The following is a 25606-nucleotide window of genomic DNA, read 5'->3' as shown; positions in this document are numbered from 1 at the left end:
TTGGTTCAATATGAAAAATCAAAAGATCATTTATCTTTTTGTGTCCATTTTATTTTTATTATTCAATATCTAATATATTTTTTAAAATATTAAATTGAATATATTCTATGTCTAATATAGTAATATTATCCTTATTATTATTATTATTATTATTTCTTAAGCGTATGTCTAGTCAATAGTAGACAACTATGGTTGGACAAAGAAAATACTTCTTTTGTTCGAATTTTATCAATCGTACATAAAAATGTTATATTTATATATTTAGTACTAGTAATAATTTAATTTTAAATGAAATAATTTAGGGTTACACAAACAATCAATAATTTATTTTAGATCACAAGTTTCAAGTCTTTTTTTAAAAAAAATTATGTACCACATCAACCTATAACAACAACAACAACAATATATTCAGTGAAATCCTACAAAGTGGATCTGGAGAGGATAAAGTATACACAAACCTTATCACTATCTCGTGGAGACAAAGATGTTGTCTCCAAAAAACCCTCAACTCAAATGTAACAAATCATACCACATCAAATTTCATCTAATAAATTAGACCGAAGGAAATTGATTGACTACTTAAACTTTAACCTTATTGATGAATATTCGATTCTCCACGGGGTAATCCGCTTAACTATTTTCTCCCTTTTTTTTTAAAAAAAAAGACTGGGTTCAAACTGAATAAATGTGTCAAAATCTCTTTTTTTTTTTCTCTAAAAGGAAGCCGTCTAACCCCTCCAACTCTCCACCACCAATCTTTCCCAGTCTATAAAGCTGTAATCAAAGTTCCCCATTTTTCTTAATCAGACAGTTCAATTTCTTGATTCAATAATCTAAAACCCCAAAACCAAAAATCCCTAAAAAGAACCAATTCTTGAACCATTTGGTTTTTGTAGAATCAAGAAAAGGCAGAAAAAGGGGAATAAAAAACCAATCTTGAAAAGCAAAAAAATGGATACTAAGCTCTTAACAAGTAATTTGGTGTTGTTTTCATCAATCTTGTTAACTCTATTTACTTTTTCATATGGTCAAAATTGTTCAACTCATCAATTCACAAACAACAATCTTTTTTCCACTTGTAACCCTCTCCCTGTTCTCAACTCTTTTCTTCACTGGACTTACCACCCTGATAATCACACAGTAGATCTTGCTTATAGACATGGTGGTGTTACAGAATCTTCTTGGGTAGCTTGGGCTTTGAATCTTGATGGTACAGGAATGGCAGGATGTCAAAGTTTGATTGCTTTTAGAAATTCTAGTGGACAAATTCATGCTTACACTTCACCTATTACTGGTTACGGTACTACCTTGACAGAGGGTGCTTTGAGTTTTGGTGTGCCTAGAATTTCAGCAGAGTTTGTACGGAGTGAGATGATTATCTTTGCCACTTTAGAGCTTCCTATTAATAGGACTAGTTTTACTCAGGTGTGGCAAAATGGTCAAGTTTCTGGACAAACTTTACAAGAACATCAAACAAGTGGTGATAACATGAGGAGTGTTGGAACTGTGGATTTTGCTAGTGGACAGACCTCAGCTGGTGCTGGTGGAGGTATATCAGCTAGTGCTAGACAGCGTCGAAGAAACGTAAGTTCATATCCCTTCATATTCGTAATTTGAATGTTTGATTTGCAATTTAGAAACCTGCATAACTACATATATATAAGTTATGAGTGAATCTGTGTATAAGTTTATGCAGTTTAAAAGGTGGAATAAGTAATACTTGAATAACTAAACTCCTCTCATGTACTACTAATATCTTTATAACTCCAACCAGCTACTAAACGAACCCTGGTTCTAGAGAAACTAAACTTGTTTTGGAATTGAAGCGTAGCTATTATTGTTGACTTTTGAGTATATAATGATAGTGATAACTTAGTCTATTTCTCAAAAATTTACATATACGTATGGCTGGTCTAATCGAAAATGTTGAAAACTTTGACAGATTCATGGAGTGCTAAATGCAGTTAGTTGGGGTGTTTTGATGCCAATGGGTGCTATATTTGCAAGGTATTTGAAAGTGTTCAAGTCAGCTAATCCAGCTTGGTTTTATCTACATGCTGGTTGTCAAACTGTTGCTTATGCTGTTGGTGTTGCTGGATGGGGCACTGGTCTCAAACTTGGTAGTGATTCTGTTGGAATTAGATTTGACACTCACAGAAACATTGGAATCACTCTCTTCTGCCTTGGAACTCTTCAGGTATTAAAACTTTTGCCTTTAATTATTTGACTAAATTTTCACACATAGATCACTTTGTTTTCTCAAATTAAAATTCTGGTATTCAGAAACTAAAAGGTAGTTCTTCATATCAATATAACGAAACAACACTTTAAAATGTTATCCAAATTTTATTTGGTTGAACTTTAGGAAGTAAAAAAAAATGGCTACCAATTTGGGACAGGGAAGTAACCAATAACGGGCTGAGAATAATACCGAAAGAATCATATGTGATAGTATAAATTGCACACAGATGGTAGAGGCGGAATCAAGATTTAAACTTAATCCAATGTTTAACGTTCCTAGCATTAAACTCATTGTATTTTTGAAGTTATGAGTTCAAAATTCAATATTTATTGAAATCTTAGTGGTTTTACAAAACATATCTATGTGTGTTTGAACCGTGGAAGCAGCCACTAGTGCTTGCATTAGGGTAGATTGTCTACATCATACCCCTTGGGGTGCAATCTTCTCCGAAACCTGCTAACGTGGAATGCTTTGTGCACCTGGCTACCCATTAACATGCTAATTCCTACCATAACACTACAAAAAAGACGTGAGTTAGTTATGAACTAATCCATCGCTAAATTGCTCGTAGCTAACAAAATTTTGTGATAATCTTAGTGTAGTTTAACTGCAGAATTTATCCATTGCTAATTCTTAATCTTTTTTCATATCACAAATTCCAAGTTCTAATTGTGTGATTTTATATATGATAATAGGTTTTTGCTTTGCTACTGAGGCCAAAGCCAGACCACAAGTTCAGACTCTACTGGAACATCTACCACCATGTTACTGGATACACTGTGATCATTCTCAGCATCATCAATGTATTTGAAGGATTTGATGCTTTAGGTGGACAGAAAAACTGGAAAAAGGCATACATTGGAGTGATCATATTCTTGGGAGCCATTGCTGTTCTATTGGAAGCCATTACTTGGTTCATTGTCATTAAAAGGAAAAAAACATCAGTCTCTGACAAATATCCTCATGGCAATGGCACTAATGGATATGCCAGCAGGTCTCATGACCAGACCGCGTAAATAAATATGTGTTCTCTCTAATAATAAATCATACTACATAGTTATCGAATTCTTTATAGATAATGAGGCATGTTTATGTATGTTTTAGTTGAGATTGATATTAATCTATGATGTTTAGCATCAGATTTTTGGATATTTGATTGCTAGATTTAGATTCTCTTGTTTGTAATTTGTTCTTGTATAATATATACATGGTGAGTACCACTTATTTCTAGTGTAATTTATCGTAATCGCTTCCTCAATTTTAATATATGTGTCACTTTTTTTTTTGAAACTGTTAGAGAGAATGACGTATAACTTCACCCTTTTTATTTTACTTTTAAGGAATAATACATTCGATCCCATCTTAACTTGTCCTGTTTTTTCAAATATATGTCTTAAATTTGCGGGAGTTCTACGACTCCCCTAAATTTGTCCGATGTGGCGATTTTTGGCCATTTTCCAACCTGTCAAGAGAGAGAAATAAAGCTAGAAAATTAGTTATTTGAAATATTCCTATGCTCTTTTAGTTGTGTAGTTCAATAAAGGGAAAATTGTATAAAATAGTAAATTATTAATTCAAATTAAATGTTATAACTATAGTTTGATTTAATTGTAACCCGTAGTAAACTGTTGTCATTCACCTCTCTCCTTGAAATTCTCACTTGCCACTCTCGTTTTCTCGCTGGCAGTCTCTTCCTCACCTCTCTCACTTTTATACAAACACAAATGTATAAAATGCGTTTGTGTTTATATAAAGTGTGAGAAAACTGTATATATACATATCTTTTCGTTCGTATCTCTCCCAGAGAATCTCGCTCGCCACTCTCCCTTTATACAAACACAAATGTATAATTTGCATTTGTGTTTGTATAAATCGAGAGAAAATTGTATATACAAATACAAATACATATATTTTCGTCCTATACACTTATAAGTATACAAATACAGATTTTTTCCTGCCCAGTTTTCTTTTGTCTTTCTCTCTTTCTCACTTTATAAAAACACAGATTATACAATTGATTCTTTTGTATATGTATACCAAAACAGATTATACAATTGATTCTTTTGTATATATATACCGAAATATACATATTAATAGTCATAGCAAACATAAAGTTTGTTATGGAGCGCAATTATACAAACTATAGCTATAGCATACAAATATAATTTTTATGTTTGCTAAACCTACAATTTACTCTTAAATAAATGAGACAAGTTGCGCGGATCTATATAGTAGCCATACTTGAACGCGTACATGCTTTCGTAACTCTAAAATTCTAAAAATGCATGACAAATGTATTTTAATGTCCTACTTCAAAAGATTTCATGTTTAATTTAATATCGTCATATAAATCGAAACAAATAACATTATTCATTCAAATAAAAGACTACCACAACAAATATGGTTACTTCATCAGAGAAGGCCAATAAAAGAATAAAACAATCTCCAAGTGGGTGTTTATTGCCACGAAATTGAAAGAGAATGTGTTTTGGACTTCTGAAAAGTTAAAATTAAAACTTGGTAGAACAAGTGGAAGATCATGTGGCAAACTTGACAAAGACCATTTAAAAAAAAAAAAAAAACAAGTGGAAGAGCATGTGGCTCTTTAATATCATCGCATGTTTGGTGAAATTATTTCATTTAATTTTCAATTAACTAAAATCAATTGCTACAATAAAAGTGACATTTAGTGATAATAGTTCTTTTTTTAATGGTAATTGGGTTAAATGTCATTGTATTCAGAGTTGTTAAAAAATTATTAACGATATTTATGTGAAAAAATTAAAGATGATTTTTTGGAATATTATTTATTAGTTTCCAGAATAGTTTAGTGTAGTATTTAAGATAAGAATGTTGTAGAAATATCTAGATATTCTAGAGTAGAAGATAAAGTTACTAGAATTTTCTTGTAGATATTTTAGAGATGATATTTATAGAAAATAATCGAATAGTTTAGATCTTGTTGTATCTAGAACGATCCATAGATAAGGATAAATAGGAGATGGTCTTGTACATTGGTATAAAACCCAATTCAACCCAAACCCAAATCAATAAAACTCAAGAAGTCTTCTTTCATAACCGAGTTCTTCTTTCCGAAATAGGCCTTCGACTTTCTGGCTTCCTCTTATTTAGTTAAATTTTCTGATCTTAGTTAACGATTTTGGGCTAGCAGAAGGTTTCTTGATCATATTTTTCTTCTTCTATTCTCTACAATTTATATAGAGTGTTGGTTATAAATCTTTTATTTACCACTTAATATAATCACTAAATAATTAAAGAAACCTATATTTATTATTGTCGCTAAATATAATCACATAATAATTACCAATAAATCTTTGATTAAGAAAAAGATAAGAACAAATTTTAATTTTCAAAAATCAAATCAAAATATATTCTAAAATATAGACAAAAATTGACACAAAGGTTGTCGAATTTATGAGTGTGTGGTTGGCTTTGATTTTGGTTGGTAATTAACAGCCAAAACTTTTGGAGTTATTTAAGATACGTTGAAATTACAAAACGGCCTTTTCAATCTATAGGTGATCTGTCTACCAATAAATAATTGTGATAGTAATAGAAATATTAAGGGTCTATTTGGAAAGTCACTTGGTAATTGGAATTGATGTAATTATTAGGGTAGTAATTATCAGCTTAGTAATTATACTGTCTAGTAATTACACTGACCTATTTGGTTGCCACAGTGCAATTACACTGTAATTACACATGTTCTGTTTGGATGCCACAGTGTAATTGCACATGTTATGTTTGGATATTAATTACAATTTCAATCATAAAATTATAATAAATTTTAAAAATAAAAATTAATTATTTAAAATTTATACTAGATATATAAGAAACTTTATAAATGACATTAAATTAAATATTTAAGATATATATTCTTTTTTGAAAATATATTAATTAATAAACATATTTTCTGTAACTAATATTATGAAAAAATAATTGACTTATATTTTTTCAAATTAATATATTTCAATTGAATTGATCATAACAACTAAAAGTATGAAGTTTCTACAAACATCGAGAAATGCATGTTTGATAAAAAGAATAATATATAAATAAAATGTCATAAATTATTAAATGTTTGACAAAGATATAATCTATCAAGTCTAATTAAAAAATGACATGCAATGTAAATTCAATATTACTAAAACAAATGAATATGAAAATATAACATAGGTTATAAATTCAAAACAAAAAATTTAACATAATACTCTTATAACAAATTTCAACATAGCAATAAATATTATTTATTTTTATTTTTTCTTAATAAAAAAACGTAAGTCTATAACCTTACTTAACAATAAATTCTATTTTAATTTAAAAATTAGAATACTAATAAAATTATGCTAATGAGAAAATAAGCATGACATAAAGAAATAGATAATACGAGAAAATTACATAAAATCACGTAAAGTAAGGTTGAGAACAAGAAGATAATGAAATATAATAATATAAAATAAAAAATAAACTTTTACAAATTTTTAGAATAATAAAAATAAAAAAAGAACTTAAAATAATAAAAGTAAAAAAAATTAAAAAAAATAAAAATAAAAATAGAAATAAAAAAGTAATCAGGTGGTAATTACACCATGTAATTACCAACAATTCACAGCATCTGCCTATGAATTGTAGAGTATAATTACCCCCTGCCAATTACACAAATTACCTGCTGACCAAGTAATTACATGTCCTTCCAAACAGGACAAGATAATGTAATTACACCAATTACACCAAATCCAATTACCAGGGTGTCCTTCCAAACAGGCCCTAAGAGAACGAGGACCAATTAAAATCATAACTTATCTTGAAGGGAAAACAAATCTAGTCTTGATGGTGATTAATTAGTTAAATGGACTTCTCAAATAGTAATACAAGTCCATGACTAAGAGTCTAAGACAGGGGACCCCGAGGGAGATAAGGATGGGAAGGGATGGTGTCGGGTTAGGGAGGCGGTCCGAGCCAGAATTATTTGGATTAATCAGAGATTCCGTCCCGTCCCACTATTGAACAAGACAAATCGAGACGATATGAGATAGTGGGCTAAGATGACGAGATTATTTTTTTAAAAAAAAATCATTGAAATTTACAAGTGTAAATTATGATTTATATAACTTATTAAAGTTATTTTAAAATTTAATTCAAAATATTTCGAATTTCAAATTTCAAATTTCAAATTTCAAATTTCAAAACACGCGCATGATTATCTAAAAGTTTTTCGTAGAGGCATGATTATCTGAAAACACGCGCAAGCACGAAGTAGAAAGGAAACTTTTTAGAGATCAAACTCTAATGCATGAAATAAGTGTGAAAGAAGTGAGATAATTTTCCTAAGTGTTGCAGCCTCCTAATTATAGATGTGGGGCGCTTCACATCGATAACTAGGACTCTACAGATACGTCTTCATAGACTCCCTAGGACTCTTGAACTCTGTGTTTTGATACCAAGTTTGTCACGCCCTGAGCCTACACCCTGGACATAGCCAACACTCGAGAACCATTGCTGGCCCCAAGTGAACCCTTGGCCTGGCTTACTTACTCAGTGGAAGACTTAACTCAACAAAGATAAATCTATGTAATAAACTGGAATGTTACAAAGGAACATTCAACTAGCAATTAAGGCAAACTTAAGTCTCAACATAGGATAATGACAATGAAAAGACTAAAGAACTAACGTCTGACTATCTATGACGCCTCTAAAACAACTGAGATGGATGTCGGGACAAGACCCCCGATCATCCTAACAAATGAAATACTAAAATCAAATGATAACAAAGGAGCCCTCTAGAAAGCAAGGATGCTCACCAATTGACTCTGAATGCTCAACTGGATCAACGAGGCGTTGGATGCTGATCCTGGTTACCTACGTCTGCATCATAATAAGATGCAGGCCAACTGACATCAGTACATTGAATGTACGAGTATGTGAGTTAGAATGCTAAACATTCCTTAAGCTTGAAAAGAATTTGAAAGGAACACTTACCTTGGCTTTACTCAACTCCTGAACAACTTTACTCAATATAAAGCAATAAAACACATACAATATTTATAAAGCTTGTAAAACAGTAGAAAACAACTTAGTTTGTTAAAGAAAATACAATAACAAACTCAACTTTACTTATATAAGAAGGTAATATAGTTTATGTGAGAGATTCTCTAACCGACAACTACTACTATGAGCCTAAGTGGTGATACAACATCTTGCCCATGCTGCCAGAACTGTCATATACTTTGCTGTCATATAGAACGCTTAACTAAGTGGATCCACTAGTCTATGCTAATAGCATCTTAAGGAGTCATCTAAAAAGTATGATCCTTACTACCCATAATGGTTATATGGTTTATGGAGACTTGAGTTAATATGAACTCGCATCCCCATATCGGTGCTCAATACTACTCCCAAAATATACTTAGCTCATATGTTTTTAAAACAAACTTCTTTCTTTGGTTTGAGATAATTACTCAAAACTTAGCTTAAAAGCTCTCTTGGAATCGATGTTCCCTTTCTTGTTCAAATGTGAAAACATTTTTAAACTCTTCGGGAATACATAGTCCTCTTATACTTCTTTGAAGAACTGAACTTCAATCTTTACTTTTTACTCAACTCAAAACTCAAGTCTTAAAACAAAGTTAAATCATTTGTAAAAGACTTTTGGAAGACTCTATGAACTTCTCTTGACTTGGGTCTTAACTTCTCTTGACTTGACTCTTAACTTTCCTTGAATTGAATTATGAATTCAAGGATTGTGATTTGTGATAAGAAAGATCTCATAATGTTTAGGAATGATTTTAGATAGCTAAACATGAGAAATGATCAAGAAATTACTGTCTGAAAATTGGTCCGCGATGCGGAGATGTATTTCAATTTTGGTCATGAAAATACTTTTCGAGGCAGAACGGTCCGTGACTGCTCCGCGACACGAAATGATTTTTCCCAAATCTGGGGAGCAGGTCTACGACGTGGAGCCAGTGCCCAGATTTGCCCAATTAATTTTCTTCTTTGTTTTTCAGCCCCAATTCGCCTAGATTAGGTTCTTTTTCTCCATATCTCTTTAAATTCGGGTATCCACAACATATACACAAGAATATAACTCAAAACAACTCTAATAATCGATCTTAAACTCTCAAGAACTCATCAATCACATCCCAAATTCAAGAACGAAAGTAAATTCAAGAACACACATCAACAACATTTAAACTTTCAACTTTTGGGACGAATTCATGTTGAATTAATCATGTTTGGCGTGTGGGTGAACGAACCCAATGCTGTGTGAACTCACATACCTCGTAGGGATCACCCCTTGACGAAATCCACAAGCGATTCTTGAAGATCTTGATGATTCTTGCTCCTTCTCTTCTCCTTTCTCCTCTTTTCTCTTCAAACCCTAACTCTTTTGTGAAAGGCATAAACTGATCAAGTTCAGTTTTGACCCTTAATTAGTTCACTAAAACGAATTAAAATAATAGGGTATGGAAAAGACCAAAACACCCTTTAAAAATCCGAGTTGGACATTTCCTTATTTGAACTGCCCAACTTCCAATTGGCATAACTCACTCATACAAATTCGGAATCGTGCAAATTTGGCAGCGTTGAAAAGATTATTCCAAGATATTTCCTACGATATCTGGAAACACACCTAACTCATCCTGAGCTAGAAGTTATGGTCATTTAAAGTTGACCAAAAACTCTACTTTAACACATTTAACAAATTTCCAGATTTTTATATTCTTTCCAAAAATGACTATTTCCAATTTTAAAATTCTTTCTAGTTACGGGGTGTTACACTTCTCCCCTTAACAAATCCAGATTGGTTAGTAGAAATCAGCTTTGGGAGAATCTTCTCCAATCTATCATGCATAATTCTAGATAGGATCTTGTTAATGAAATTACTTAGGCGAATAGGTCTCATATCTGAAAAGGATTGAATGATATCCTTTTTAGGTATGAGGATCAAATTAGTATGAGTGATGGACTTTGGTAAGGAATTGCCAACATAAAACTCATTCACCATTTTACAAATATCCTTACCTATAATGTCCCAACAAACTTGGTAGAATCTACCAGTAAGTCCATTTGGACCACTAGAACTGTCTCCATTAAGATTAAAAACTGCATTCTTCACTTCTTCTACATCTGGAACAATCCCTAACTCAGTGTTTTCATCCTCAAAAATTAACTCTGGTATGTGGTCCAACAAGGTGATATTAGTGGCATCTCTGTCTTGATGAAATTGGTTTTGAAAGTGTTCTACTGCCTCCTGAGCCATTGCATTCTCATCTTTCAACCACTGTCCTTGTGCATTCTGAATTCTTGTTACCTTCATTCTTTGTCTTCTTCCTTTTACCAAGCTATGAAAGAATTTTGTATTTTTATCTCCATTGTCAAACCAGTCATACCCTGCCTTTTATTGCCAAAATTTCTCTTCTAGATGCAAATATCTAGTATATTCAGCCTTTGCCCTTTGCATAATAACTTTATTTTCAGCAGAGGGAAATTCCTTGAAGTGTTTTTCCTTGATTATTGCTATTTCCTCTCTATGATGAGTTGTTTGAATATGTCTCCAAAAGTTTTCTTACTACATAAAGAAAGTGCAGCCTTTACTTTCTTAATCTTCCTCTTGAAATCCAGAAAAGAGTTGGCGGAATATTCATCATCCCAATTCATTTTAATCACATCCTTGAAACCCCTATGCTCAGTCCAAAAATTCAAGAACCTAAAAGGTTTGATGAATTTGGAATCTCTGTTTTCACATGAGAATAAAAGGGGAGCATGATCTGACCCATTTCTAGAAAGATGTTCCACTTCTGAGATATTGAATTGGTCTTGTAGCATATTATTGACCAAAACTCTATCCAATCTCTCAAAAATGCAGTCAAAGTCAATCCTACCATTCCACCAAGTAAATGGGCTTCCTTTAAATTGAACCTGATATAAATCATTAGATTCAATACAATTATGAAAATCTTCAACCTCATTCCCCGTCACTAGTTGACCACCAATTTTTTCTTCCCCATTAAGAACCACGTTGAAGTCCCCTCTTATTATCCATGGATATTGCAGACCATCAACTACTTGAGAAATGTCTTCCCATAGTTGCATTTTGTGATAAGGGTCACATTTTGCATAAATAATAGTAACACATATTATTGAGTTAGAATTCTGATTTCTAATCAAGATTGAAAATTGCTGCTTAGAATTTCTCACTTCTGTTACATCAGACCCATGATTTACAAACAACCAAATTTCACCACTACGGTTGGCATATCCCTTTGCCATTTTCAATCTTCTGGTATATCTGTTCAAAACTCTCACATACTGAAATGGTTCTATCAGAGCAATAAAATTGAATTTGTGAGAATTATGTAACATTTGGACTCTTTAGAATGCATTTTGAGTCCTCACGAACCTAATATTTCATATAAGGGCCTTCATTGACAACATTGTTTTTTATGTGTCACCTACCTCTTAGGCTGAGATCTGATGGGTTGAATAGATTCTCCATCACCCTATTTCTTACCCTTACTTGCATACTTCATTGATTTAATACTTCTAGGTGATAGGTCCGCGTCTCTGAATATTTTATCCTCAGTGTCCTCTACTTGAAAATTTGTGTCACGTAATTGGAGGTGTTCAAATTCTGATTCTTTGTGGGTGAGAATATTATGAAGAACCTCATTAGGAGATTGAGGTATATCCATTTTAGTCTCGTTTGCCTGAATAGGAGTAAGGAAAGGCACAATAGTTAAATCATTATTTGAATCTTTATTGTCAGTTTACTTATGCTCATTAATGTGAATCCCTTTATCCTTTTTGTCACTCTCATATGGACATAACTGATTGTTAGTTTGTGTAGCAGGACTGTTTGAATCCTCATTTACCGACTCATCTCCAAGGATTTCTTCTTCTTGACTGGATGGAATGTTGATGTCTTCCTTATTGTTGCACACCCCTTCATGCTCAACACTCATTCTGCTTGCTTCTATAGGTAGAGATGTCAACGTTGAATTAGGTTGAGATTCTTGACCACCCTTTAGACTTGCTTCATTTTTGCTCAAATTTTGTTGTGTTATGTTGTCCCCTACTTGCTCCTTATCTTTGTAATTTTCTCCATGTAACACAGGTCCAAAAGATTTAGCTACCCATTCTTTAGCTAATTCTCCTATTTGTAATTCTGTAGTATCTTGTTGTAACTTATCTTTTCCGTTACTGATTTCGGATATGTACTTTTCTTACTGTGCAAGAGTACTAAATTTGTTACCCACCACAGTGGTGGATGTGTTTGATTTACTGGGACAACCTCTTTTATCTTTAACTACAATCCAGCTAGTTACCCGGATCCCCTACTACCTTCCCACTTGAAAGAATTTTGACATTTCCTTTTTCCAGAAACGGTTGCTGCTCTAGATTGATATTATTCTGAAATTGTTTTGTTAGCTCTTCCTTTTTCCTTGCATTTACCCCTGCTTTACAGTTAATTTTGTTATGTCCCTGCATTTTACACTACAAACAATATTTAGGGACATAATCGTATTGAATGGTTATTAAACTTGACCTTATTTCCCCGATTTTAAGAAATGAAATCCATGCCAGCACCATAGTTATCTCTTCAGAAACCTTAAATCTCGAATCATAAATAAAGGTACGTATCAAGTATGAGTACCCATCTTTACATTAAATGTAGAAAGCCCCTTTCGAGATCATGTTAACATAGTCCTCCTGTTTTGTTAGCCTAATTAGAATATGCTTATTCCCTAGCAATCCTATTTGACAATCACCTTTCAAATCACATTGTTGAGGAATTATCCTCTCAACTCTTCCAGATCCGTCCATTCATACGAGAGCTTCCCAATTACTGCAAATAGAAGTTTTTCAATATGAGTAATTGTTTCCTGCTCAGTCCATTCTACTTGTGGAATACCTTCCACATAAGTTATTTCCTTCATTAATGAGTTATCCTCTAGAATATCATTATCATTCAAAGAATCTGCAAAGGTTTTCTCTTTAGTCAATAAAGAGTTTACTTTTGACATTGAGGGTAGAGTTGATGGTAAGGGAGGGAATTCAGAATATGGTAGTAGATAATCAACCCCCAGTGAAGCTTTGCCACCGCTCGGCGTCACCATGAATTAGGTTTGTTGATCTCTCTGAGCATACTTTAAAAATATATGCAGTATCTTTCTAGGGAAGTATTGAGTACCTATTTCATTATTTAATTGTTAAAATTAGTTTGGGCACCATGTATTTGATAAAATTCCCAAATGAGCTCTAAAATGATTTTCGAAACTTTTTGTGCCAAAATGATTGCATTTATTGGTTGCGTGTTTGCTTGTTGTTAATTTTACACTGATGATAAAATCATGTCGAAATCAAAGTTGGTTGTTCATGTTGAAGGAGGCGACTGCTCGCTTTTGCGAACATGTCATCGCTTAAGCGATGTTCGCTTATGCGAAGTCCTTCACTTTTGCAATTTCCGCTTAAGCGCTTCGGTGATGTTCGCTTAAGCTGATGAAGGTTGTTGTTTTTGTATGTGATGCTAAGTACTGTCATGTTATACACTACAAAAAAAATAGCATTTAGCGACCGATTATAGCGACAAATAATATTCTATCGCTAAATACCGACGGATCAGCTACGAAAAAATAAATTGGTCGCTAAATTATCGAATAAAATATTGGGACCTAAAATAGCGACGGAATAGCGACAAAAACTAAAATCCATCACTAAATTTAGGCGCTAAAGTTTGGCGCCTTTATTTTGCCTATTAAATTAGATAATTACCGACGAAAATCGTGATAAACTTAAATCCGTCGCTACATTTAAGTGTTAGCGACGGAATCAACGACGGATCTTTTGTCGCTAATTTTATTGAGTTTTTTGCTATTAAATTTTTTATAGTGACTACCTTTCTTTTTAAACTATAGTGTGATACATAGCGATGAAATTTCATAGCGACGAAATTTTTCGTCGCTATCTTATATTAGAAAATTTCTAGGGCACAAATTTCACTCACACAAATTAAATCACTCACTCTCCACACTAAATACACATACATAGCNTCAGATGACTTTTCGTCGCTATTCCATCGCTAAACCAAAATAGCGACGGAATAAGCTATTTAGCGACGGATTTCGTCCGTCGGTAAAAACAGTTTTTTTTGTAGTGTTAGTACTTTTGTCTTGATATTTTTGGTATAACTTTTGAATTAATTTTAATACGAAGTTCTAGAATGTAGAAGATATTGTAATATGTGGTGGAGCTTGATTTAAGCACAAAATAAGGAGACAGTTTCTAGGATGTAAGGGATTTGACACCACCTTATGTATCTATATATGTGTAAGCTTTTGCTGAATGAAAAGATTAGCTCCTTTTCTTCAAATTATCTCTCTATTATCATTTTTGTCTTCTCTTTGCGAACTAAGCATCACTTTTGCGATATCTATGGCAATTTCTTGCCAGTATAAATTTGCCAGAATGCTTGTTTTGGTTCTAATTTGAATTCCAATCATTTTCTTTGACTTCTAATTATTAAATAGCATTGTTTAACATATAATTCACACCCACTCATATGTTATTGTGATTTATAGATTCTCACAAGTCAAGAATGGCACACGAACTTGGTTTTGAGGAGGAAGTGGTGGTCCACTATGCCAATATCGATTTGTCTCTCTCTGGGCACAAGAGATTTATTATGCTGATTTGATGAAGAAGAAGCTACTTCCGTAGAGAGGCATATCGCTCGATAAAGTTGAGGAAACACTTCCAACTTTCCACTAAAGGTTGTTGGCATCCGATTCAATATGCTTTGTAGTTGAACCTTGCAAGGCAAATGAGCAATTAGTTCGGGAGTTCTATGCCAACCTTATGGAGACCGACATGGCATCAAAGTTGATCACTATCCGGGGCAAGGTTGTCGATTATGGGCCGGAAGCAAGTAATCATATATATGGGTTACTCAAACCATGATATCAAGGCCTTCACTAACAAAGATTGTGAGTCGGGTACTTGGCTGGCTTCAAAGATATGTTCGGGTAAAAATGTTCCCATGGGCCACCACAAAGGCCGAAATTTTATGCTCATACCTGACTGCGGAGGCAAGGACATGGATGTCGATAGTGTGCAACCGTATTTCCCCAAGTGGGAATATTGGCAACATTCCGGTGTTGCGAGCTCAGATAGTGACTTGGATATATAAGCAATGTCCATACTACGAACGCCATTAAAGCGGAATCAACATCCTTATTACAAGGTCTACAGGTAGCCTTCGAACGCAAGTTGATGCCACTCGAAATCAGCATAGATTGTAAAGACATCATTACTCTCCTTATACACGATCATCCTACTTATTCAAAGGAGTTATTATAGAAGCTGGGGAATCCACCCCCCTCCCCCCCCAGCATAATTTTAGAGAAACAAATCAAGTGGTGGATGCACTAGCAAAGGAGGGGACTAATCTAACACAACCAAGTTCCTTTTTCTGTTGTGAAGTTTCACGTTGTTTGTCTTGGAAAAGCTAGAAGTAGACATAGCGAGAACTTGTTTAGATAGGCTGAATAATGTCCCTACAAATGTAGATTAATGTATTAATACTAGTAGTAGAAACACCCTTCCCAGCATCAACAGCGGGCAACCAAACACGTTACATCTCTGTACTAGCATGAGTAACATGCCACTATCTTCCATGAACGAATATTAGTAATGAATATCAGTATTTTGTTAACTGAAAAAAAAAAGTTCAGGTTAAAAACTCACAAAAATTTAAGGGTCGCTACATTATAGTTCAAACATACATATATAACTTTTTGAATATATAGTCCAAAATTCTATAGCTATTACAATGTTTGAGCAAGGCGCGCACACATAAATACTAGTAAATAAGTAAGAACTATGGATACACAAAAATAGATACAAAATATCAAAACTAATAATTAGTCTTGAGCTTCATTACAATTATCAGTATCGCAAGTAGTTTCCAAGTTTTTTATAATTTCACAATATGCGTTATGTGCAGCCCTATTTAGAGCAATTAATTTCTTGCCACTAAATTTTCCCTTGCCAGCAAATTTACCAGCAAAAACTTCAATTTCTCCTGTTTTTCCCCATGTATCAATAAGTTTAACACTCCACCCATTTCTTTGGCAAGCCTCATAGAATTTTGTAACTGGATGAGTCTTTAGATTTTCTAGAGTGATCATAGGTTGCAACAAATTTTCTACCACTTGTCCAAAGTTTAACTAGTTGATAGAAGTTTCTTCTATATACACATGAAGGCGTATTTAAAATCTAAAGTTAGTAGGTGATATTATAGTCACGATATTCATTAGTACTCTTTTTGTTTTAGTTTATGTGAAAGTGTTTGAAGTACAAGGGATAAAAGATGAGTATGAAATTAGGTGCACATTCTTCAATTTTTTTTTTAAATTTACATATTTTAAAATCAGACGGAAGGTACTATAAATCAACACAACTAATGGTCCATAATATTTTTAAAATGCTTGAAAACATTGATGTCAAAGAAAAGACTATTTAACTCTCAAAACAGTAACCTATAAAATGAGACGAAAAAAGTATTACTCTCTTCATTTTGAAATATCTGTCACAATTTTTTGGTGAGAGTCAAACGGTTTAAACTTTAACCTTTGTTCATCATATACGTTCGTGCGCGCAAATAATATGTAAGTATGGACCATGTACAAGTACAACCTCCCCCCCGCTATACAACTAATACACAAAATAAATTAAAAGTGAAGCAATTATAATGCACCTGCCAAGTTATGTCCATGGAGAAATCGCAGTCAATATAAATGGCACCAATGAGGGATTCCACAACATCAGCCAGCACCTTTGGGGGATCAATAAGTCCTAATGAATGCAAAGGGTACTTAAGCGTTGCGTCTTTGAATTCTTCTACATATCAAACATAACAAGTTTTAATCAAAACTATAATCTATCAACCAACTAAAGGCTAAGAGCCTCGTTGTGCCCAGACCCTGTCACACCACAAGGTGTTGTTTATGATCAAGTTATTTGGAAATGCAGCTTAAATTAGGTGGTGAATTTCGTCTAAAGGGAGGCAGGAATTCAAATAAGGTCATTCAAAAAATTTCAAAAAAAATCTTATGTTAAGGAGTTTAAAAACTTATGTATATGCAAGAAAATTAATTATATATAAAAAATTAATTCAATAAGAAACATATTCGCATTTACTTCAAAAATGTGGTTAGCTGGCAATGGTACACATGACACTTCTGACTTTAAATGGTGAATTAATTCAACACTATTAATGTTTAATGAAGTGTTTGGTACGGAGGAAAATGTGTTTTTAAAAAATAAGTAGATATCTTATATATTTTTTAGTGTTTGATATATAAATAAAAAAATATTATCTCCAAAGTATTTATATGTTATGTAGCAAAACATTATGAAAGTTTGGAATGTTACTTATGTATACCACCAATGTCTAAAAGAAAGCCTAATTATGTTTATAGAATGATGTCCATAAAAACAATATTTATAGAAACCAGATGTCTATCAATTTTTTAAACTTACGCCAGACATCACCTTAATAACTCATTGGTTGAATTTTCAACCTAACAAATTAAAAGTTACTTTCTTCCGTCCAAAATAATTAATGTTTTAACCTTTTAAAAATTGATTCATGTTTTACAAAATCAATAAAGATTTCAATACTTAAGGTGTACTATAGAGATGTATTTTCATATTATTTTCATCTATCAAATACGTTGTTAATAACATTGCTAATATCACCAAAGGAGAACATGTGAGTTACCTCTCATTAGCAATAGGTATCAGATGGCTTTATTCACTATGGCTAGGACAACAATAGGTGCCAGATAATTTTATTTACTGTGGCTGAGACAAATAAGAAGAAACCACCTAATATTTTTTATCTATATTAAAATTTGAACTTGAAACCTCATGATTTTCGTGCAGATCCAGCATTATAGGCAAATCACCTGACATATTTCCTTTCTAAATTGGCATCCTACCGACTTTATTGACACATATGAGAAGTTTGATTTCTTTGTTAGCTAATTTTATTTTTTTTAGTTTTGGAATCTTCTTTTTATCATTAATGACTTGGTCCATGATCTCCTTTCATCTCTGCAAGTTTTTGGCTTATACATAATAATAAAATATTGGAGTGGTCAAGTCAATCCCCTCCTCCCCTCCCCAAACCAATAACATCTAAATCACTATATCTAAACCTTATGGAGACTGACGTGGCATCAAAGTTGATCACTATCCGGGGCAAGGTTGTTGATTATAGGCCGAAAGCAATTAATCATATATATATATATATGGGTTACTCAACCATGATATCAAGGCCTTCACTGACAAAGATTGTGAGTCGGGTACTTTGGCTGGATTCAAAGCTATGTTCAGGATGAAATATTCCATGGGCCACCACAAAGGCCAAAATTTTATGCTCATACCTGACTACGGAGGCAAGGACATGGATGTCGATATATAGTATGCAACCGTATTTCCCCAAGTGGGAATATTAGTAACATTCTGGTGTTGCGAGCTCAGATAGTGGCTTGGATATATGAGCAATGCCCATACTACGAACGCCATTAAAGCAAAATCAACATCCCTATTACAAGGTCTACATATAGCCTTCGAACGCACGCAAGTTGATGCCCAGCACAGATTGTAAAGATATCATTATTCTCGTACATGATCATCCTACTTATTCAAAGGAGTTATTGCAGAAGCTGGGGAACCCCCCCAATTCAGCATAACTTTAGAGGAACAAATCAAGTGGTGGATGCACTAGCGAAGGAGGGGGGACTAATCTAACACAACCAAATTCCTTTTTGTGTTATGAAGTTTCACCGTTGTTTTGTCTTGGAAAAGCTAGAAGCAGTTATAGCGGGAATTAGGCTGACTAATGCCCCTACAAATGTAGATGAATGTATTAATACTAGTAGTAGAAACACCCCTTCCCTTAGCATCAATAGGGGGCTACTAGACACGTTACATCTCTGTACTAGCATGAGTAACATGCCACTATCTTTTATGAACGAATATTAGTAATTTGTTAACCAAAAAAAAAAAAGTTCAAGTTTGTGCAAAAATTTAAGGATCACTATATTATAGTTCAAATATACATATATAACTTTTTGAATATATAGTCCCAAATTCTATAGCTATTACAACGTTTGTGCAAGGCACGTACGCATAAAGACTAGTAAATAAGTAAGAACTATGAATACACAAAGATTGATACAAAATATCAAAACTAATGATTAGTCTTGAGCTTCATTACAATTATAATTATCACAAGTAGTTTTCAAGTTTTTGACAATTTCACAATATGCATTATGTGCAGCCCTATTTAGAGCAATTAATTTCTTGCCACTAAATTTTCCCTTGCCGGCAAATTTACCAGCAAAAACTTCAATTTCTCCGGTTTTTTCCCATGTATCGATAAGTTTAACACTCCATCCATTTCTTTGGCAAGCCTCATAGAATTTTGTAACTGGATGAGTCTCTAGATTTTCTAGAGTAATCATAGGTTGCAACAAATTTTCTACCACCTGTCCAAAGTTTAACTTGTTGATATAAGTTTCTTCTATACACACATGAGGGCTTATTTAAAATCTAAAGTTAGTACGTGATATTGTAGTCACGATATTCAGTAGTCCTTTTATTTCCGTTTATGTGAAAGTGTTTGAAGTACAAGGGATAAAAGAAGAGTATGAAATTAGGTGTAGATTCTCCAAGAAAAAAAGATTATAAAATTTACATATTTTAAAATCAGACGGAAGGTACTATAAATCAACACAACTAATGGTCCATAATATTTTTAAAATGTTTGAAAACATTGATGTGAAAGAAAAGACTATTTACCCCTCAAAACAGTAATATGTACATATAAAATGAGGCGAAAAAAGTATTACTCCCTTCATTTTAAAATATTTGTCGCAATTTTTTGTTGAGAGTCAAACAGTTTAAACTTTTGCCTATATTTTAAAATGTATTTGTTCATCATACACGTTCGTGCATGCAAATAATATGTAAGTATGGACAATGTACAAGTACAACCACTTTCATAATACTACACCCCCGGAGCTATTAAACTAATACACAAAATAAATTAAAAGTGAAGCAATTATAATGCACCTGCCAAGTTATGTCCATGGAGAACTTGCAGTCAATATAAATGGCACCAATGAGGGATTCCACAACATCAGCCAGCACCTTTGGGGGATCAATAAGTCCTGATGAATGCAAAGGGTACTCAAGCATTGCATCTTTGAATTCTTCTACCTGAAAAGACATAACGAGTTCTAATAAAAAATATACTCTATCAACCAACTAGTGCCTAAGAGCCTCATTGTACCCAGACCCTGTCACACCACTAGGCATTGTGTATGATCATTGATCGAGTTATTTGGAAATGCAATCTAAATTGGGCGGTGAATTCCATCCAAAGGAAGGCAGGAATTCAAATAAGGTCATTCAATATTTTTTAAAAAAATCTTATGGTAAGGAGGTTAAAAACTTATGTATATGCAAGAAAATTAATTATATATAAAAATTTCAACAAAAAGTGTTGAATTCAATAGGAAACATATTTGCATTTACTTCAAAAATGTGGTTAGCTGGCAATGGTACACATGACCACTTCAGACTTTAAATGATGAATTAACTCAACACATTATTACTGTTTAGGAAAATATGAAGTGACAGGTTTATATGACAAGTGTTGAATGTGGTGTTTGGTAACGGGGAAAATGTTTTTTTTAAAAATAAGTATATTTCTTACATAATTTTTAGTGTTCGATATACAAACAAAAAGATTTCATCTCCAAAGTATATATTTATATGTTATGCAGCAAAACATTATGAAAGCATGATGGAATAGGGAGTAAGGATTCGGGGGTGACGGGATGTGATGGTGACTGTAGGAGGAGATAATAAACTTGAAATGCCACTTATGCAACCAATGTCTAAAAAAACCCCTAATTATGTTCATAGAATGATGTCCAGAAAAACAATATTTATAGAAACCAGATGCCTATCAATTTTCGAAACTTACACCAGACATCACCTTAATAACTCATTGGTTGAATTTTCAACTGGCAAATTAGTTCCAAAATAATTGATGTGTTTTAACGTTTAAAAACCGATTAAAAACAATGGATGTTTTTTTACAAAATCAAGAACGATTTCAATACTTAGGTATACTATAGTCTTGGGAATGGATTTTCAGATTATTTCCATCTCTCAAACACATTGTCAATAACATTGCTAATATCACCAAAATAGAACATGCGAGACGTATCACCTTCTATCAGCAAGAGATAGCAGATAACTCTATTCACTATGCTAGAAACCATCTAATATTTTGTCTATGTTGGAATTTGAACCTAGACCTCACTGTTCTCACCCACTTCATTTGCCATCGGACCGCATACTTGCAGATCAAGCATTGTTATCAGGAGGCAATTCATGCATGGCATTTCCTGGCTAAATTGAATTGACAGCTACAAATGAAATTAAGATCTAATATTTCCAAGAGAGACAAAGGCACTATTTCAATTTGACAATGATTTACCTAAGTAGATAAATATGACAAGTTTAATTTCTTTGTTAGCTAATTTTTTTTGTTTTTGTTTGAAAAGAATTCTGTATAGAATTTCTCTTCATCATTAAAGACTTGGTCCATGTTCTCCTTTAATTTCTGTAAGTTTTTGGCTTATATTATAATAATAAATATTGTAGTGGTCAAGTCAATCCTCCCTCCTAAGATCTAGCTCACCATCTCCTAACATCTAGCTCACCATCTCAGAAAGGAATCTAAAATTTGTTCTTGACTAAAATTTGTTCTTGACAAAAAAATCATAAGAAGCACATTTTAGTAAAAATTTCTTTTAAGTATAAGTGAATTCCTTAATTTATATGTCCAAACTTAGAACGTAACATTAATTATATCTTCATTTTAAACTCAAACTTCTAATATTTTAAGTTATAAATCACAAAAGACATGAAAATAACAAAAGTAGAAATAATAACAATTATTTTTTGTTACTTACTTGACCCTTAAGTAGAGGTTTCTTGTGCCGTAAATACTTATGAAAGTCATATTTGGCGGCTACCCTAGCAAGTTTTTCGGTGTCAACGTTAGCTGCCCGTAGCCGGGTCAACTGTCCCGGAGCCAAATCAAGGTATAGAAAATAATGAGCCTTTGCTATCAATAGATTTAGCACCGAGTCACCTATGTATTCAAGCCTTTCGTATGATTCACACTCATCTTCTCGATGAAATGAAGAATGAGTAAAAGCTTGATACAACAAATTAACATTCTTGAATTTGTACCCCACTACCTCTTGTAATTCTTCCACAAACTTCTTCCATTCAAGAGTTACCTTGTTTTCCGATAGATCTTGATTTTCGCTTTGATCAAGTGTACTAGAGCAGGGTTGTATTTCCATCGAACCAAAAAGATAATCTAAATTATTATCCATCTCCATTATTTAATTGAGCATACGATGTGATCTGCTAGTCCCGTTAAACCATAAACCATCCAAAGGAGTATCACTCTCAAAGCTTTTTTTTCTTCTTCTTTTTCTATGGCTAACTATATCACATGTATCAAGGGGAGGAAGGTTTGCATAGAGGTATTTGTAGGTAATAATAATGACATAAAAGTTGGCAAGGTTGATATAGATATTAACTATTGATCAGAACAAGGAAGAATTTTTTATTTTTTAAAATAATAATGATGTTGACAAAATAGCCCATATGAAGATGTTGATGGCGTGTTGAATGACGCTTTAGGGTTTTCTAATTTATGAAAAAACAATTTGATTTCAACTATGAAACATATTTTAAAGACATTGTATAATCAATAATGATATGATCTTCTTATTTATTACTCCCTTTGTTTCAAAAAGAATGACCTCCTTTCCTTTTTAGTTTGTTTCAAAAAGAATGACTTCTTCCCTTTTTTGGTAACATTTTACTTTCAACTTTCCGTATGGCATGTTTAAGACCACAAGATTAAAGGACAATTTTGTACATTTGACATAATTTTAATTTAGGGCCACAAGATTCAAAAGTCTTCTTTATTTTCTTAAACTCCGTGCTAAGTCAAACTAGGTCACTCTTTGTGAACGGACAGAGTATTTCTTTATTAAGTAAAATTAATCTTGCTTAGTTTGTAACGTTCTAGAATACATAAATATTTGATAAAATTATCTAAATACACTACTTATTTTATCATACTTTAAAATTTCATACAATTTGAAGAAATTATAAAAATCTCTAGTCTCTCCTATTCTCGGATACATCACAATCGGATACATCATTTTGCACGATTTATCAATATATCGCTTTACGTGATGTATCGGGACGTCAAATTTATCACTTTACATGATGTATATGGGAATTTTTGTTAAGAGCGATACTCCTTTTGGGATGTATCCGGATTCCACTAAATTTAAGGAATTTTTGTGATTTGAAAAGGAGTGGAGATAGAATGCAATTAGTTCTTAACACTATGTGATTTGTGTAAATTCCCTAAATATTTTCCTATAAGGGCTTGTTTGTTACAGGGGCGACTCAATGCATTTAAAATGAGGTATCCGCTTTTGGCCTCAACTCAATGCATTTAAAATGAGGTATCCGCTTTAGGCCTCAACGCAATGCATTTAAAATGAGGTATCAGCTTTAGGCCCCAAAATTTGAGGGATCCCATTTTTTCCATTAACAATAAATTTATTATGTGTTATTTTAAAAAAAAAAAACAAAATTATAATGTCTTTCATATAATTTGTCTTACTCTTTTTAGTTTGTTTTGAAACATTAAGAAATATTTTTTTCTTTTTGTCAAATTTTATTCCAACTTTCCACCTTACATATTCAAGACCACAAGATTAAAGAATATATTGTTATATAAATATAATTTAGTTTAAGACAATTCAGAAAACTTCTTTACGATGGGATACTATTTATAGAAAACGTAACTTTTTTTCATTAAAAAGAAAAAAAAATTGCCTTTAATTTTTTTAAAAAAATATGCTAACAATTCGGCATCTAGAAAACTAGAAGAATAGATTTTAAATATTAAAAAAAAAAGTTTAAGCCTGTCATTTTTTTTTTTTTTTGGTTTTAGGTCCTGTTGATTGGAATAAAATTTAGAAAAATAATGAATTTACACCTCTTGCAATTGACATATGTTGGGTTTTGAACCTAAGACCTCGTGGATCAAAAGGTATGATTTTATCCGGCGAATTAAACATATCAAAATAACAAACATAGAAAGAATAATAATATTTTTTTGTTACTTACTTGACACTTAAGTATAGGTTTTTTATGCCGTAAATACTTATGGCAGTTATACTTGACGGCTATCCTAGCAAGTTTTTCTATATCCACCTTAGCCACCCACAGTCGATCTACGGGCTAACCGTCCATTAACAGATTTAGCACCAAGTCACCAACGTAAGTTTTTTTGTATCCACCTTAGCCGCCCGCAACTGGTTTGCGGGTTAACTGTCCATTAACAAATTCAGCACCGAGTCACCAACGTATTCAAGCCTTTTGTATGGTTCAGACTTGTTCACTCGATGGAACGAAGAATGAGTAAAAGTTTGATATAACAAATTAACGTTCTTGAATTTGTATCCTACCACCTCTTGTACTTCTTCTACAAACGTCTTTCATTCGAGAGTTACCTTATTTTTCTTCACCCAATAAATCTTGATTTTCGCTTAGCAGAGTTGTATTTTCATTGAACCAAGGAGATCTTCAATAGATCTTGACTTTCACTTAGCAGAGTTGTATGTTCATTGAACAAAGGAGACAATCCAAATTATAGTCCATCTCCATTATCTAATTAAGCAATGTGATCGGCTAATTGTGTTATCACATATACGAAGAAATTTTATTTTCTTTAAGTTTACTAATGCAGAGCTATATTTTTTTATTGAACCATCCAAGTTATAGTCCATCTCCATTTATTTAATTAAGCATATGTGATCTGCTATGAAGAAATTTTATTTTATTTTATTCTTAAAATAATGATGTTGACAAAATGTTGATAGGCGTGTAAAATGACGCTTTAGGGTTTTCTATTTTAGAAAAAAATTGAATTCAACTATGAAGCATATTTTAAAGACATTATACAATGATATGATCTTATTTATTATTTCTTTATTTACTAAGTAAAAATTAATCAATGCTTAGTTTGTAACGTTCTAGGATGCATAAATATTTAAGGGCTTATGTGGTAAGGATCTTATGATTAATTTCAAAATGAGTTTATTACACATTTTATTCGAAAAAAAATATAGAAAAAAAATGAATTGTTTCAAA

The 25606-nt window shown here is 32.6% G+C and overlaps 2 protein-coding genes across 2 annotated transcripts; one reads left to right on the top strand and one right to left on the bottom strand.

The window, feature by feature from the left end:
• Positions 1-725: 725 nt before the first annotated feature.
• Positions 726-3478, top strand: LOC125869284 (cytochrome b561 and DOMON domain-containing protein At5g47530-like). The gene is made up of 3 exons (XM_049549851.1): positions 726-1584; positions 1943-2197; positions 2938-3478. The coding sequence occupies exons 1-3, from the start codon at positions 952-954 to the stop codon at positions 3256-3258; spliced, it is 1209 nt and encodes a 402-aa protein (XP_049405808.1). The 5' UTR covers positions 726-951; the 3' UTR covers positions 3259-3478.
• Positions 3479-19396: 15918 nt separating this feature from the next.
• Positions 19397-22894, bottom strand: LOC125869292 (ribonuclease 3-like protein 3). Its single transcript, XM_049549863.1, has 3 exons — positions 22324-22894; positions 20408-20554; positions 19397-19821 (listed from the first exon to the last, which is right to left on the bottom strand). Exons 1-3 carry the CDS (start codon positions 22759-22761, stop codon positions 19531-19533), a joined length of 876 nt encoding a protein of 291 aa, XP_049405820.1. The 5' UTR covers positions 22762-22894; the 3' UTR covers positions 19397-19530.
• Between the last annotated feature and the right edge of the window lie 2712 nt (positions 22895-25606).

The sequence above is a fragment of the Solanum stenotomum genome, chromosome 6 (assembly GCF_019186545.1).
Source record: "Solanum stenotomum isolate F172 chromosome 6, ASM1918654v1, whole genome shotgun sequence".
Lineage (NCBI taxonomy): Eukaryota > Viridiplantae > Streptophyta > Magnoliopsida > Solanales > Solanaceae > Solanum > Solanum stenotomum.
Note: the sequence above shows the minus strand (reverse complement) of the source record. Positions and strands in the feature narration are given on the sequence as shown.

What these genes read in the sequence shown, in the direction of transcription:
- LOC125869292 (XM_049549863.1), bottom strand. Translation starts at nt 22,761, where the DNA reads ATGGAGATGGATAATAATTTAGATTATCTTTTTGGTTCGATGGAAATA. An exon ending in AACCTCTACTTAAGGGTCAA is followed by an intron (nt 20,555 to 22,323) that starts GTAAGTAACAAA and finishes ATGTCTTTTCAG; the next exon opens with GTAGAAGAATTCAAAGATGC. An exon ending in CCATGGACATAACTTGGCAG is followed by an intron (nt 19,822 to 20,407) that starts GTGCATTATAAT and finishes AACTTTGGACAG; the next exon opens with GTGGTAGAAAATTTGTTGCA.
- LOC125869284 (XM_049549851.1), top strand. Translation starts at nt 952, where the DNA reads ATGGATACTAAGCTCTTAACAAGTAATTTGGTGTTGTTTTCATCAATC. An exon ending in CTAGACAGCGTCGAAGAAAC is followed by an intron (nt 1,585 to 1,942) that starts GTAAGTTCATAT and finishes AAACTTTGACAG; the next exon opens with ATTCATGGAGTGCTAAATGC. An exon ending in TCTGCCTTGGAACTCTTCAG is followed by an intron (nt 2,198 to 2,937) that starts GTATTAAAACTT and finishes ATATGATAATAG; the next exon opens with GTTTTTGCTTTGCTACTGAG.